Genomic DNA, 14,834 nt, shown 5'->3' with positions numbered 1-14,834 from the left:
CACTCGGGAGGCAGAGGCAGGCAGATCTCTGTGAGGTCGAGGAGCGAGTTCAGGACAGCCAGGGCTGTTACACGGAGAAACCCTGTCTCCAAAACAAAAACTGAAAAAAGAGTAGGTAGGTGCTCAGCTCTCCTCTGAAGCAGCCAGTGCACCGTGATTGGCAGAACCATGACCAATGAGGAACTTGCAGGGGAATTCAGAGCACACTGGGTGATGGGAGAAGCTAGGCTTGCGCAGTTACGACCCCATTGTTTGGGGAACTATGCTGTTTACGGGCATTTTTGGTGATTGCACAGAATGGAGCTGCAGTGGGCAATCTGGGCGGCCTACTCCACAATGAGTGCCCTTCAAGCACTAGGCAGGCAGGGCCCAGCCACCAAAACACTCACGGCAAAGTACTAAACTGGCAACTGCCCAGACTCTTTTCCCCTTGCCCTCTCAAAACCGGGGAAGGGGCGTGTCCCACATATGGCCGTGCATTGGGCAGGTGCAGTCCCGCCTACCAGTATCCTTTGTCGGGGTGGGGGCGGCGTGTTCTGAGCTCGGCGGCCGGCCGGGCTTGCTCGATAATCTCCAGAGCAATTAGCCGCTATTCCTGCGCTCCGTTGACCACTGCGCAGGCGCGGTCCCGCCACCGGCCCTCAGGGGCGGAAAGGGCGCGCAGCGCGCTCCTCCATTGGCCAGGAGCGACTCCGCCCTACTGCGCACCAACAACGCTGCTGTGTGTCCTTCGCTATGGCCGCCGTCAGGGCTCTGGTGGCGCCGAGGCTGGCTTCTGCGTTCGCACCGCTGTCGGGACGCCACCATACTCCCTCCCAGCGCGCTGCCCTTCACAGCTCCGCACCGCGACCTGGGGCCAGGGTGGCGTTGGTGAGTGCATGGCCAGACAGACCCCCAGGCCAACCTCCTCCCCTGGCTCACTCCCCGCAGACTGGGGTCGCCCAGCTGGCCTCCCAAGGTCGGCCCCTGTAGGGATTCAGCCTTCCTCTCCCCTTGGTGATTTCGTACCGGGCCCCTCGCCCTCGTCAGTGCCTCTCCTCCTGCAGGTGCTGTCGGGCTGCGGAGTCTATGACGGAACCGAGATCCACGAGGCCTCTGCGTAAGTCCTCAAAGTTCGTAAACACTCCCTTGGTTTAAACGGCAGAAGCATAACCACATACAGTGGGTTCACATCGTGTTAAATTCAAGCCCACAGTTAGCACAGGCAAGACTAAAAGATGCCTCCTGGGCCCTGGGTGAAAGCAAAGTGCCTGGCAGCAGCCTGGGGCCCGGAACATACCCCTCACACACACCAAAAAAAAAAAAAAAAAAAAAAAAAAAAGGCAACATCTGCTGAGTCAGCAACCGCCGCTGCTCACCAGTCGGTAAAAGGAATTGTAGAGACCGCTTGACACACCTACCTACGTGCTCCGGTTCCACCCTCCCCTCTCAGAGGTCTATTAGTGGTGGGAACTGGTTTATAAAAAGCAACAAGGTGTCCTACAAATTAGGAATCCCCCCCTCACACCCTGCACTTGGTGAAAGTTCATTTGTAAAATGAGTCTACAGGACACATTTGGAAGTGACACCATGATGGATTTTCTCCACATAGGATCCTGGTCCACCTGAGCCGAGGCGGGGCTGAGGTCCAGATCTTTGCTCCTGATGTCCCTCAGATGCATGTGATTGACCACACCAAGGGACAGCCCTCTGAGAGCGAAAGCAGGTATGGGGGAGGGGACGGACCATTCAGGACCCCTCTAACCAAGGCAGCTTCTGTCCTGCAGCCTTCTAGGTTATGCGGTGGAGCGTGTGTTCTTCACACCAGCCGTCATCCAGCTGTTCCAGAAGGGCACAGTGGTTCTGACCTCCCAGCGAGCATTGCAGGAATGGCAGTAGCCACTGTTGTCCTCCCTCTGGATGTGAGGTGGTCGTGGTGTGTTCTTGCTAGTCGTTGTGTGGCTCTGTGTTGTGTCCCTGTAGCTAATTTACAGCTACTTTTTTAGATTTGGTTTTGGTTTTTGGCTTTTTGAGATAGGGTCTATTTGGCCCTAACAGGCCTGGAACTCACTGTGTAGACCAGTCTAGCCTTGAATTCATAAAGTCACCTGCCTCTTCCTCCCAAATACTGAGATCAAAGGTATGTGCCACCATGCCCAGCACAACTACATTTTTGTTGTTGTTTTGGTTTTTCAAGACAGGGTTTCTCTGTGTAACAGTCTTAGCTGTCCTGGAACTTGCTCTGTAGACCAGACTGGCCTCAAACTCAGAGATCTGCCTGCCTCTGCCTCGCAAGTGCTGGGATTAAAGGCGTGCACCACCACCACCTGGCCACAACTACATTTCTTATCCGAGGCTTGCTTGCAAGGTGGCCTGAGGGTTGAGACTGAAAGAGTAGGGAGAGGAACTAAGCTCAGGCTGTCTGTTGGGATCCCAGCCATTTCCTTCTCTGTCCAGGCCCCAGGCCCCTGAATCTGCCCCTCCCGCATTGTACAAGCCCAAGTGAGGCAGCGGTAGCTTCCTGCTGTGTCTGATGTTCAGGTGGCTTCAGGCATCCTTAAAAGTAGTTTTCTACAGTACCCCCCTCCGGAGCACTAACTTCTGCCTGCTGTGGATACTTGGTGGGCCTCCAGTTCCTACTGACCCCTGATTCCAGGTACCCTAGTGTGGATCCTGAGGCCAGCCTGCAAGGCTTGTTGTTTTTGTAGGTCACTAGAATCCTGTCACTGTCTCCAGATGTTGCCTGGATGTGCTAATTGGGGAGAATTCAGTCTCCACATGTGAGCCTACTCATTTCTTGAGCCCTGTCCAAGAAAAGTCCCCAGTGGTGCCTATGTCCTGGCCCTGCCTACACCCCCATCCTTTGCTCCTTCTGTGTTCTTTCCAGGAATGTTTTGGCAGAATCAGCAAGGATTGCCCGAGGCAAGATCACCAGCCTGGCCCAGCTCAAAGCTGCCAACCATGATGCCGCCATTTTTCCTGGAGGCTTTGGAGCTGCCAAAAACCTGTGCGTGTCCAAGTGTAAGGGTCTAGACCACAGTAGTGCCAGCTCTTTTACAAGGGGTGGGCTGAGGTCACTTTAGCAAGACCAGCAGGGGCTCTCTACTTCCTAGGAGCACGTCAGTGCCTGGAAGCTGTCCGGATGGGCTGGGCAGTCTTACTGACCTCCATGCTGTGAGTCAGGTCTCAACAAACTGCTGGCTTGTCCTTGCAAGTGTCAGTTCTCACGCAGAGCTGTCCTTCCGTGGTGGTTTGAATGACAGTGGCCCTAGGCTCGTAGGATTGAATGCTTGGTCCCTATTTGGTAGAATCCTTTAGAAGGATTAGGAGGTGTGGTGTGGTTGGGGAAAGTTATCAAAGGGGGTAGACCTTGAGGTTTCAAAAGTTCACACCAGGCCCATATAGTCGGTCAGTCCCTCTGTCTGTCTGTCTCTCTCTCTCTCTCTGCCTACCAACTTGCAGATCAGATTTAAGCTCTTAGCTACTACCCCAGTGCCATGCCTGCCTGCTGCCATGCTTCATGCCATGCTTGTTGTGGACTAACCCTCTGAAACCCTAAAAATGCCTTCTTCTCTGAGTTGCTTTGCTCATAGCGTCCCTTCACAGCAGGAGAGCTGTAAGCACGACACCCTCTCACACTCTGGCGGCAGGAAAGGTGGCCTTTTGTACTTCGCCGTCTGGGCTGTTGCCGTGGGAAATAGTAAATAAACTCAAGGCAAGATGAGTTGGAGTCCTTTTCACAGCTCTAGGTGGATTTCTCTTGAGCATCCGTGGAAGCTTCTGTGGGTCTAGCCTCAACATGACCTATTTGAGGGGTGACCACCCGGCTCGTCGGGGAGAGCCTTGAGCAGGCTCTGCAGTATCCCCCGGCATTCATTGGATGGCCTGCTCCCAGACGGGAAGGACACAGGGCTTCGTGCTCTGAAGTGTCACCAGTCCACCTTTGCTTGTTTTGGTTTTGTTTTTCGACACAGGGTTTCTCTATGTAGTCCTGGCTGTCCTGGCACTTGCTCTGGAGACCAGGCTGGCCTTGAACTCACAGAGATCCATCTGTCTCTGTCTCCCGAGTGCTGTGATAGGCACTATTAAAGGCACGATTAAAGGTGTGCTACACACCACCTGGCTCCAATCCACCTTTATTAATCTGAACCCTCTGACTGCTTTGTTGGGTCATCAAAACGTCCCTTTCTCCAGATTCTGCACACCACCAGGCTCTTTGGTAGCACCCACCCACTCCACCCTGAAACCAGTGATTCTGGAGGTACCAGCCCTAACCGAGGGCCTGTGTGCTCCATCCTCACAGCGGCAATGCAGGTCATGGGAATCACTGGATTCTTTTCCCTTTACCCGGACCACTGTTTCTTGGAAGGCTGGTCTGTGTTCCTTACTTCTGCCTGTTAACTCCTGCCTCGTGGAAGATTGTCCAGAAGCTGTGCCTTCTAGCACAGCTGGGCCGTCTTGCTCACTTAGAGTGGGCTCGGGAGCATGTGAGGTGGTGAGTCTCCATGGCAACTTAGGAGTCTGAGCCTCAGTACCTGTGCCTGAGCCCACTAGCCCCTGTGAGGTAGCTGCCATTTTCCTTTTTAAAGACCTTTGCGAAGAATGGCAGGCCCTCGTTGACACTGCTTTGAACCCCTGAGACCACCAGGCTGGCATCATTGAAATGTAGCCCGCATGTGTGGCAGCAGGTGGCTAAGCCTTAGTGTGCACATGTAGTGAAAAATGACAGGCTCAGCAATGTGAGGTCATGGGTGGCTGGCCTACTAGCCTTTGGCGTGACAGGTGACGGGCTTCGTGTGGACTCACGGTCAGGGTAAGGGAGTAGCGTCGGGCTGCAGTGGGAATCCAGTCGCTCCAGGCACTGCTGCCATCTTTGTGTAGCTCTTAGAGAAGCTCCACGTGTATGGGCGAGCTCATCGCTGCCAAGAGCGTGTTAGGCGCTTGTTCTTGCTTTGCCTGATGTACTTATCTGTGGTCTGCAGCTGAGCTGAAAACTGTTCAGCGGTGGTGTAGACGCCACATGGTGGCCAAGGTGCTGTGAGTCATGTTTCTTGTCACCTTGGTGGCTCAGGTGACTTCCTGTAGCCTTGCTTGTTTTTAAAGCATCCTAAAAGGGGCGGGGGAGTGGTGAGTGCACATGTGTTAGAGTTAAGAATTTAAAGGGTGGAAAGATTTGGTGAGTTTGACTGACAAGAGTCAACACCTGTTAGTGAGCTGGTCCCTTAGAGCCAGATCTGCAGGACACGGCATGGGAGGACCCAGAAGCTGTGTTCTGACAGAAAGGCGCACACATGTGCCCAGTGCCAGGTTGCATTCTCTAAGGGTATTGTAGTAACTCTTAACTGCTCAGCTGCCCTGACCGTTGTGCTCCTGTCTATGTGTTGGCTGCTACTCTTAGGCTAATTATGTTTCTTTGTCTAGAACCCTCTCTTTGAGATTTTGGTTTTGGTTTGCTGCCCCTGGATCTTGAAGGCAGAGTAGTCACAGACTGTCCACCCACCTCTTGCCTTTCCCCTGCTGGCTGGTGAATGAGAAGCTGGATACACAGGCATTCAGTGTGATAGACTGCCCACCTGGCATGTGGCCACGCTGGGGCACACTGCTGTCCAGCTAGCCACCCGGAGACTGTGGGGCCACCACTGAGCAGAGCCTCTCCTCTCATGGCAGGAGCACGTTCGCCGTGGATGGGAAGGACTGCACGGTTAACAAGGAAGTAGAGCGCGTCCTAAAGGAGTTCCACGGGGCCCGGAAGCCCATCGGGTAGGTGATGCACAGGGGTTCAGGAGGATGCCAGAGGGTAGTGGGAGTTCCTGGCACATTACCAGCTCTTGGTATGGTAGCTCCACCAGCTGGAACCCAGTAAGACCAGTGACGGCCTGGAAGTGTGGTAGAAGTGGGATTGGCCCCTAGGTAGGGCAGCCATGTGAGCCCAGCCCATGTTCACTAGGCCCAGCTGCCCACCTCCTGTGTGTGAGGGCTGCTCACTTTGGTTTTGAGTCTTACCAGCTTTGGCCTGGAACTCACTATGTAGACCAAGCTGGCCTTGATTGAACTCACAGAGATCCATCTGCCTACTGAGTGCTGGGATTACCACCCGTGCCACCATGCCCAGCCGGGGCAGCTCACTTTTGAAGGTCATGAGGTCATGCAGGGCTGTTACCTATGCTAGGCACTCTACACCAGTGATCCTCAACCTTCCTAATACTACGACCCTTTAATACAGGTCCTCAAGTTGTGGTGACCTCCAACCATAAAATTATTTCGTTGCTACTTTATAACTGTAATTTTGCCACTGTTAACAATCATAGTGTAAATATCTGATGTGCAAGCCCTGTGAAAGGGCCGGTCCACCCTACCCCAACCCCTGGTTTAAAGCCGCTGCTGTAGACCGTGGGCCACCAGATGGCAGTGCAGAGTTTGGCTTCCCTGACCCCTCAGCTTCCCTCGCAGCCATCTGTGCCCAGGGCTGCCCAGTGCCACAAGCCTGGGGCAAGGCTCCCAAGCAGCAGTGCCTGGGGACCAGACATCCTCAGTCCTCGCTCTCAGCGTGCTCCCCGTGCTGACACAGCTCCTTCAACTTTCAGCTTGTGCTGCATCGCGCCTGTCCTCGCAGCCAAAGTCATCAAAGGTGTCGAGGTCACCGTGGGCCACGAGCAAGAGGAAGGTGGCAAGTGGCCTTATGCTGGAACTGCAGAAGCCATCAAAGCCCTGGGGGCCAAGCACTGTGTGAAGGGTGTGACCATATCCTTTCTGGCGGTCGGTCAGTGTGGTGTCAGGTAGCACATTAGTGTCATTCATTTGGTCATTGAAGGTGTCTGTGGCGGACAGCCTTCTCTCAGGGATTATGGTTGCTGGGTTTACTTCAAGGCAGCCCCTGGCAGGAGGACAGGGCCTACCTGTGTTGAGGGATGGAGCTAGCTTGGTATGCCACAGACAGGCTGGTGGAACACTGACTCCACAGCTGGCCAGGGGATCCATATTTCTACACGTCAGCCTGGAGTATACAGCTGCAATGCCTGGTCCCCACAAGGTTAGATGGCCTATGAGGAGTGCAGGCTGGGACCTGGAGGATTAGGAACTGTTGCTGGTGACCACAGAAGGAAATAAGACCAGTGTGGGAGAAGTGAGCAGGGCTCCTAGCTAGGGTGAGTTTTACCTCCCCCCCCCCCGCCGTGTGGGGCCAGCATGCAGGCTGTTATCAGGTAGTGCCCCCTCCCCAGTAGGTCACATTTTCTTTCTCTTGAGTACCTGTGAGTCGGGAGCTAGTCCCACTTGTTTAGTTGGGTGACAGCCGCGCAGCAGGTGCAGACTCGGTACTGTGGTGTCCTTGAGCAGCAAAGGAGCTGCAAGACAGGGCAGGTGGGCCTCTTCCCCGCAATTCCCTGTGGTCCTGCCCGGTGCTGTGTTTTCCCTAACAGCTCCACACGAAGCTCATGTAGACCAGAAAAACAAGGTGGTCACGACCCCGGCCTTCATGTGCGAGACAGCACTCCATCACATCCACGACGGGATTGGGGCTATGGTGAAGAAGGTGCTGGAACTCACAGGAAAGTAGCACTGCCTGGGCTCCATTCAGCAAGGACAAGAGTTGCCTTTTTATTAGAAGAATAGTTGCTTTCTGCCTGAAGAAGGAGCTTTGCCTCCATCCATGATGGGCTCGACCCAGCTCCTTCTACCAGCAAGAAGCTCAGAGCTTCTCCATGGGCTCCAGTAGCATCAGGAGCTTCAGCAGTGGGGGCCTGCCTCTCTGTATGTCCCCATTGGAAGGATCTGCCTGAAGCACTACATTCTACAATCCTAGGTCAGATGGACGGGGGGCTCAAGTTTTAAAAGAAGAAAACATTTTAGGTTTTCATTATCAGACCACCATGTGATAACCAGACAGACCTTGTTTGTGGGTAAAGAAGCGTTCTTGCGCCCAAAGTAAACACAGGCTAACTGAAGCTAGGGGACTTCTGTAGCAGGCAGTCCCTGCAGCCACAGAATAAACTCCTTTCCACACTGGAAACTACTTTCAGCTGTGTCTCAGGCCTTCCGAAACTAGTGAATGGTACCCATACCATGAGGTTTCGATGAGTCTCAGGGAAACGGGGAAGTCCCCAGGAGTGGGCCTCCGTGTGCTGGCCCGCTGCCGGGTCTAGGAAGCTGCCCCAGGCTGTGAGATTGTGGGACCTGGGTAAAGAAGGAAAAGTGAAGGGCGGTGGTGCCCTCGTACTGCCCTCTGCACTTGTCCCCTTATGGAAAAGTGTCAGAGTGGTCTGATGGAGGTCTGAGCACACTTCATCTGTTCCAGAACATTCTCTTCTGAACAGCCAGGCAGCCTGAGGGTTCCTTGGCCTTGGTAGCAGTGACTGCAGCTCTGCACTGTAAGACTCCTTTAGCTCAGTTATGTCAGATGCTGGGCAGAAGCGGAGTTAGGCCAGGCAGGGAACCTCCGTAACAGGATGTTTGCTGTCTCCCGGTACCCTTCTTCACATACACAGCCACACACACAGCCACAGGGAGAATGGCCCTTGGCTGCTTCTCAGACTGATTCCTCCAGAGACCATGATTCTTGGTGGCCTGAGCTTTAGACCTCTTACCAGGACCTATGGCATACACTCATGGTCCCTACACTGCGGGCCAGGTAGCCCCCTCCTGGGTTACCTGAAGAGCCTACCCCTGGGTCTGACCTCTTCACTCCCCAGAAGTGAACCTCTTGAAGCTTCATATATGTATACAGCTTCTCTTAAGTGAGTTTCCACAGTGGACATACAGAACCGACACCATCCACCCAAAGCCCCTGCTTCCTGCCTGTCTAGTCCACCCAAGGCCACCCAGAGTGACATCCCTGTCCTGTGACGTGTGTTGCTCTGCTCAGCCTTCCCCATCCAGCTCCTGGATATTTCTGCTTCAGCCTTCTGTTGGCCCGTCGGCCCACCTGGCTGTACTGAGTTGGCTGACGTAGGCGCTAATGAGCATCCTTGCGTCCTCGTGGGTCTCCTGTGCTTCAGCACCGCACCAGCTGTAGGCTGCTAGACTGGCTTTTCCAGCAGAGCCCAGAGGGCACTCAGTATTTCTCCCACCGTGATTGGTAGATGCACCATACAACATTCACTACACTAGGGCTCGGGATTGCAGCTGGGGCTGGGGGTGGTGTCTCCTGAGGTGCTTGCTGCTGTTAGTCACCTCTCTGCCCTCTTGGCCTTCTGGGCATCCCCTGGGCAGAGTCTGTTGGTGCTGCTCCCCACTTGTCTGCTTTTCTCCAGCTAGAGATCTGCAGTCTACTGACAAATCTTCGTTTGGTAAGCCACGTCCATTGGGTGTCTGATGGGCGGGTGCTCAGGTTTACTTCTAGAGAGGAAGCTCCCACCCCAACATGTTTAGGCTGGCATCTGCTTGCCCCCTTGCTGAGCTGTGCCAGCTGAGCATAAGGGTACAGTGGCCTCTGAGCACCCCAAAGGAGAGTGGTACCCCCAGAACCTGCACCCACTTCAGGCCCTACCCACCATGTGGCCTGGATGTCCTTAGATGTTCCGGAATGTCCCGTGTCCACAAGTGGAACTTGAGCTTAGGCGTGACCTGCTGCCTGGGTTTTGTCCTTTCTCGTGTCTGCCACACACCACAGGTAACTGAGAGGGGAGTGAGCTCATGAGAGACCCCCAAGGTCAAGGTCAGCGCTGTTAGGCAGTTTCTGCTCAAGTGCTCAGCTGTGCGGATGGGTTCAGTTGGCCCCATGGACATCCTCCCTGACTTCACACAGAAGTGACCGAGTGTGACCAGCACACCTAGCATAAACCAGACCCCTGCCTGGACTGTACTTGTGGTGGTGAGGAAGCATTCGGTGAGGCCTGAAGCCAGAACTTAGTTATTAGCACCTGGAAACAATCGAGTCCTCACTGCCAGATGCAGTCCACCGAATAAGAGACCATGCTCCTCGCTTTCGTGGAGCTAGTAAGGGCATGTTGGCAGATGACCTAGGTGGGAGTGGACACACTGACAGGGAGGCAGGGAAGGGGTCAGGGGCCACCAAGAACAGAAGCAGCCAGGGTGAGTGATTTTTTTTTTTACATTCTCTGAAATACTTCATTCGTTTCTTTTTTTTGTTTTGTTTTTTTTTTGTTTGTTTGTTTGTTTTTTCGAGACAGGGTTTCTCTGTAGCTTTGGAGCCTGTCCTGGAACTCCCTTTGTAGACCAGGCTGGCCTCGAACTCAGAGAGATCCACCTGCCTCTGCCTCCCGAGTGCTGGGATTAAAGGCGTGCGCCACTACCGCCCGGCCACTTCATTCGTTTCTTAAGGATTTATATTTATTTTATACCTGTGTGTTTAGCACAGATGTGCATGTGGGGCTCCGGGTTCTCCTCCAAGTGGATTCTAAGGACTAAACTCAGGTCATCAGGCTTGGTGACCTTTACCCAGAGGCATCTCCCTGACCACTTCTCTGAAGTATTTGAAAACTACACTCTTATATGAATTATCTGTCAGTAAAAAAAAAACTAACTATAATAACTACTTTATTTTTGAGATCTGTGATTCTGGGAATAAGTCCTGTCCCTAGAGACAGGTCCATAGAGTCGAGTCCACGCTGCTCATTAGTAAGGCTGTCATTTTATGTATCACCACTAGGGGGCACAGTGGACCAACCTTGGGACCTGCAGGTTCTCAGAGCTGATCATGACCAAGGGCCTGCTAAACTGTCCCGTACTCCACCCCCACCCCCATATCCTACAGTTTATCTTCAGAAGCCCTCGTGGGAATCCCACGGCTCCTGCCTTCCAGGTCTACTTCACAGGTGCCTCCATTTAAGCCAGCAAGTCTCAAAATGAGTTCCCAGGGGCTCCTCTTGTCTTCACCCCACCTGCCTTGGCCACCCTGAGCACCTACCTCAGCCTCTCTTCTCCTACCCATTTCAGGACCCTTGAAGCTTGGGCCCTGGAGTCCTGACCAGGGGTGGCAAGGGAAGGAAGAAGGGGCAGACACACATGGAGGAAAGCTGGGGTCCGGGGTGGGTGTGCACACGCGGGTAGAGGACACCTACTTCAGCAGGAACCTCGCCGTGTTTATTATGTACAGCACAGGGGGAAGGGATAGCTAGTCTCCCCGTGTCTCTGTGGGCGGGCAGGCGGTCTCAGGCTGTAAACACCTGCTAGGAGGAAGCTGCATTTGCTCATTTTTACAAATTCTGATCAATCATTAACACTTGTGTGGACCCCGAGGCGAGCTTTGCCAACCTTCTTGGTCCTCACCTCGGTGAGGTTTTGCCCCTCCTGCAGGACTGAGGCTTTGGCACCCTTGACATAGCCGTGCCCATGTCAACAATCCGCACGCTCTCGGGGCTTCCGAGGACTTCTGCCCCCTACAATACCTTTTCTCGTTGATTCTTCTATTTCCATCCTTTCCTGACTGTGGAGCCATCACTCAAACCCACTTGCCATCACACCAGGTATGGCGGCACATGCCCGGAATCCCAGCAATCAGAATTAGGAACTCCAGGTCATCCTTGGCTGCACAGAGAATTGGAAGCCAGCCTGGACTGCATGAGACTGTCTCAAAAAAAAAAAAAAAAATCTAGCTTTCTTCTTCTGTGATCAACTGGGGCTTTCCAAGCTTTGCTTTGTGCATTTAAGTTTGTGCTCCAGTTTGAGCTAACGTGAAGGTGAAAGATGTGCTTATATTCTGGCTTTTTGTTTTTGAATTGTGTGATGGGTTTTGTCGTTTTTAATTTATTTCTACTTCATATGTATTGGTGTTTTGTCTGTGTATGTATCTGTGTGAGGGTGTCAGATCTCCTGGAACTGGAGTTACAAACAGTTGTGAGCTGCCATGTTTGTACTGGGAATTAAACCTGGGTCCCCTAGAAGAGCAGCCAGTGCCCTTAACTGCTGAGCCATCTCTCCAGCCCTGTATGTGGTGGTTTGAATGGGAAACATCCCCCATGGTCTCAGCTATTCGAACTCTTGGTCCCTAGTTGGTGGTGGTGTTTGGGGAGGTGCAACCTTGCTGGGGGCAGTGCATCACTGGGGGTGAGCTTTGAGGGTTTGTAGTCTCACCTGCTTCCTGTTCTCTCTGCCCCATGAGTGTGGATGCAAAGTGACCAGCCAGTCTCCTGCTCTGGCTGCCTGCTGTCATGCCTCCCCCTCTGGGATTGGTGAGCCAAAATAAACTCACAAGAAGCTTTTGGTTAGGGTGTTATATCCAGAAACAAACGAAAAGGGAACTAATAAAACGTAGATATCCACAAACACCACCTTTTGGAAGAACTTTCTTTGCTTCCCTGTACTGCGTCCACTGTGTGGTCGAGGCCAGCTGGCTGTATTTCCGAAGGTCTGCCATGGATGCCCAGTGCTTTCCCATGGCTGTCTGCCACCACCTTCACCACACCGTCATTTCAGCCGGACAGCACAGCAAGTGTCCTGTCAGGCCCTGTCGCTTCCTGTGGTTTGGTCTTCAGCAACGTGGAGACTTTTCAGTACACACTTCATAACAGAACCGTTCCACTGCAAAATAACCTGCTGAGACTTCAGCTGGGGTTGTGTGAGTCCACGGACGAGGCAGCGGGGTCCTCGCATGGACAAGCACAGCCTTTGTGTCCGAGCTCGTGGGATAACTGTTTCCTTAGAGCTTTGATTTTTTTTCCACCAAAGTTTTGGGGTTTTTTCATATATCTTGCACCTATCTTGTTAGGTTTATACCTAAGTGTTTCAGACTGTAGGTACTAGGGTCAATGTTACTGCATTTTAAATTTCAAATTCTAGCTATTTGTTGTTGGCCTGTAGGAAAGCGATTGGCTTTGAATTCTGCAACCTTCATATATTGCTTCTTAGTTTCAGGAGAGGTAGGTAGGGGAGTGTGCGCGTGCCTGTGTGTATGTGTGTGTGCACGTGTGTGCACACACCCATTCTTTTGGTTTTCTACATAGATAATCATTTTTTTCCTTTTCTTGCCATATTGCATTGACTAGGATTTCCAGTGTGATACTGAGGAGGAATGATGGGAGGGGCATCCCGCCTAGTTTCTCGCCACTGTGTGATATTAGCTGTTCGTGCTCTTCGGATGTCTTTATTGAGTTGAGGAATGTCCCTTCTACCACTCATATTGATGGGATTTTCTTCTTTAACCTCTGATGTAGATGATATACCCCATATTCCTGGTGTTGAAGCAGCTTTTTATATCTGGGCAGTCTCACGTGGTCGTGGTGTGGGATCCTTTCCTACATCACTGGCCCGGATCTGCTAACCCTGCTGAGGCTCTCTGCCATCTGTTGTCGTGATGTGAGGTTTCTTCTTCTGTGACGTCTGTCTGGGGTGGGTAGGGAAACGTGGGCCTCGCAGATGAGCTGGGACACATTCCTTTTGCTTTTGTCTTCCGAAAGAGAGAGTCGCAGTTGCATAATGTCCTCCCACAAGTGTAGAATTGTCCAGTGAGCCTCTGGGCCTCTGGACCTGGGTCTTTCCGTTTGGAAAGTTGACAGTCACTTCTGTTTCTTAGATAGACAGATTCATAGACCTAGACAGACAGACGGACAGATGGCTGGAACCTTTGTAGACTGTTGTCTCTTCTGTATGAGTGTTGGCAGGTTGTATGCATTTCACCTATTGTGTGCAATTTGTGGACACGGTGTTCACAATTCATGGTGACCCCTCTCCTGTTCCCGATATCGTCTTTAGTTTGGCTAGGAACTGAAGGAGAACATTGATCTTTTCAGAGAGCCAGCTTTAGGTTTTATTGATTCCATTTTGGTCTCTTTCTCTCTTCTCTCACTTTGGATTTAATTTATTCTTCATCGTCTCTGATACACACATTCCAGGGCAGATGTTTTTTCCCAGTCACAGTTTGCCCTGAATCCCACAATTGTTGTTAAGTTCTGTTTTCATTTTCATTTAGTTCAAAATGTTTGTAAAAATTCTCTCCAGATTCCTTGACCTATGTGTTATTTATGAGTGTGTTGTTTAATCGGCGAGTGTTTGGGGATTTTCCAGCGATGGAATTTAATTCCGTCGTGATCATCCGAGGATGTCCCACCTCTGATTTCTATCCCTTTGAGTGGGGGATGTTCATGTCCCCGAGTGTGGCCTGTACTGAGGGCGTTCCTTGAAAGCTAGAGAAGAATACATTTCTGCTAACTGCTGGACCCAGCCCCCAGAACTGTCCATCATGGTCGATGGTATTGCTGACCTCAGCACTGTCCTTCTGACTTCCTTTCTTCTGGAGAGGCGCTGCAGTCTTGACTAATCGTGGGTGTATCTTCTGCTCCATGTGGTCTGTGAGCGTTGCCTCAGGTCTTGACCCTGCTAGGCACATGTCCGTTCTAGCATGCCACAGATTGCTGTATCTTCGTGGAACTCACTTCACCCTGACCCTCTATTATTGTGGAGGGTCTCTTTATCCCTGATACTTCCTTGCTCTGATGCTGACCCTCTCTGAAGTAATTAATGTAACTATGGGAGGAGGAGGTGCGTGTGTTACGGTGAGCATCTGAAGCGCTCTGTTTCCTCCGGCTCTACCTCTTCCTGGTGTTGAAGGCTGATTTTGCTGCCTGCCACTGTGTAGGTTGGCGCTCCTTCCCCCACTTGGCAGGATGTTGAGCCCCCTCCCCAGCTGATTTTCACCTGGAGCCTAGCCTGAAGGAAGAGCTGTTTCTATGGCTTCAGCTCCTGGCATGCCATGTGTCTCACCGTGGGCCTTCTGTCCTGAGACTGCTCTTAACCTAAACTCAGTTCGGGTCAGTTCTGTGAGTTCTCAGATGGGGCCCTGGCCTTTGCTGCCTGGAGCCGCCTCAGGGCTACAGAATGAAGGCCTGCTCCTGGCTCTGATTTCTCCCAGGGCTCCTCCTGGGCCTCTGCTGCTTTCATGGAGTCACCAACCCTAGATGGGA

At 52.5% G+C, this 14,834-nt stretch overlaps 1 protein-coding gene across 1 annotated transcript; it reads left to right on the top strand.

Moving 5' to 3' along the window:
- Positions 1–672: 672 nt before the first annotated feature.
- Positions 673–7,991, top strand: Gatd3 (glutamine amidotransferase class 1 domain containing 3). Its single transcript, XM_057751845.1, has 7 exons — positions 673–870; positions 1,047–1,099; positions 1,592–1,705; positions 2,867–2,986; positions 5,647–5,739; positions 6,564–6,720; positions 7,406–7,991. Exons 1-7 carry the CDS (start codon positions 736–738, stop codon positions 7,532–7,534), a joined length of 801 nt encoding a protein of 266 aa, XP_057607828.1. The 5' UTR covers positions 673–735; the 3' UTR covers positions 7,535–7,991.
- Positions 7,992–14,834: the final 6,843 nt, after the last annotated feature.

Source organism: Chionomys nivalis, chromosome 19 (assembly GCF_950005125.1).
Source record: "Chionomys nivalis chromosome 19, mChiNiv1.1, whole genome shotgun sequence".
Taxonomy (NCBI): Eukaryota; Metazoa; Chordata; class Mammalia; order Rodentia; family Cricetidae; genus Chionomys; species Chionomys nivalis.
Note: the sequence above shows the minus strand (reverse complement) of the source record. Positions and strands in the feature narration are given on the sequence as shown.

Excerpts from the sequence above, each read along its gene's own strand:
- Gatd3 (XM_057751845.1), top strand. The coding sequence starts at position 736 with ATGGCCGCCGTCAGGGCTCTGGTGGCGCCGAGGCTGGCTTCTGCGTTC. Across the intron at positions 1,100-1,591 it reads GAGATCCACGAGGCCTCTGC|GATCCTGGTCCACCTGAGCC; the intron begins GTAAGTCCTCAA and ends TTCTCCACATAG. Across the intron at positions 2,987-5,646 it reads TTTGGAGCTGCCAAAAACCT|GAGCACGTTCGCCGTGGATG; the intron begins GTGCGTGTCCAA and ends CTCTCATGGCAG.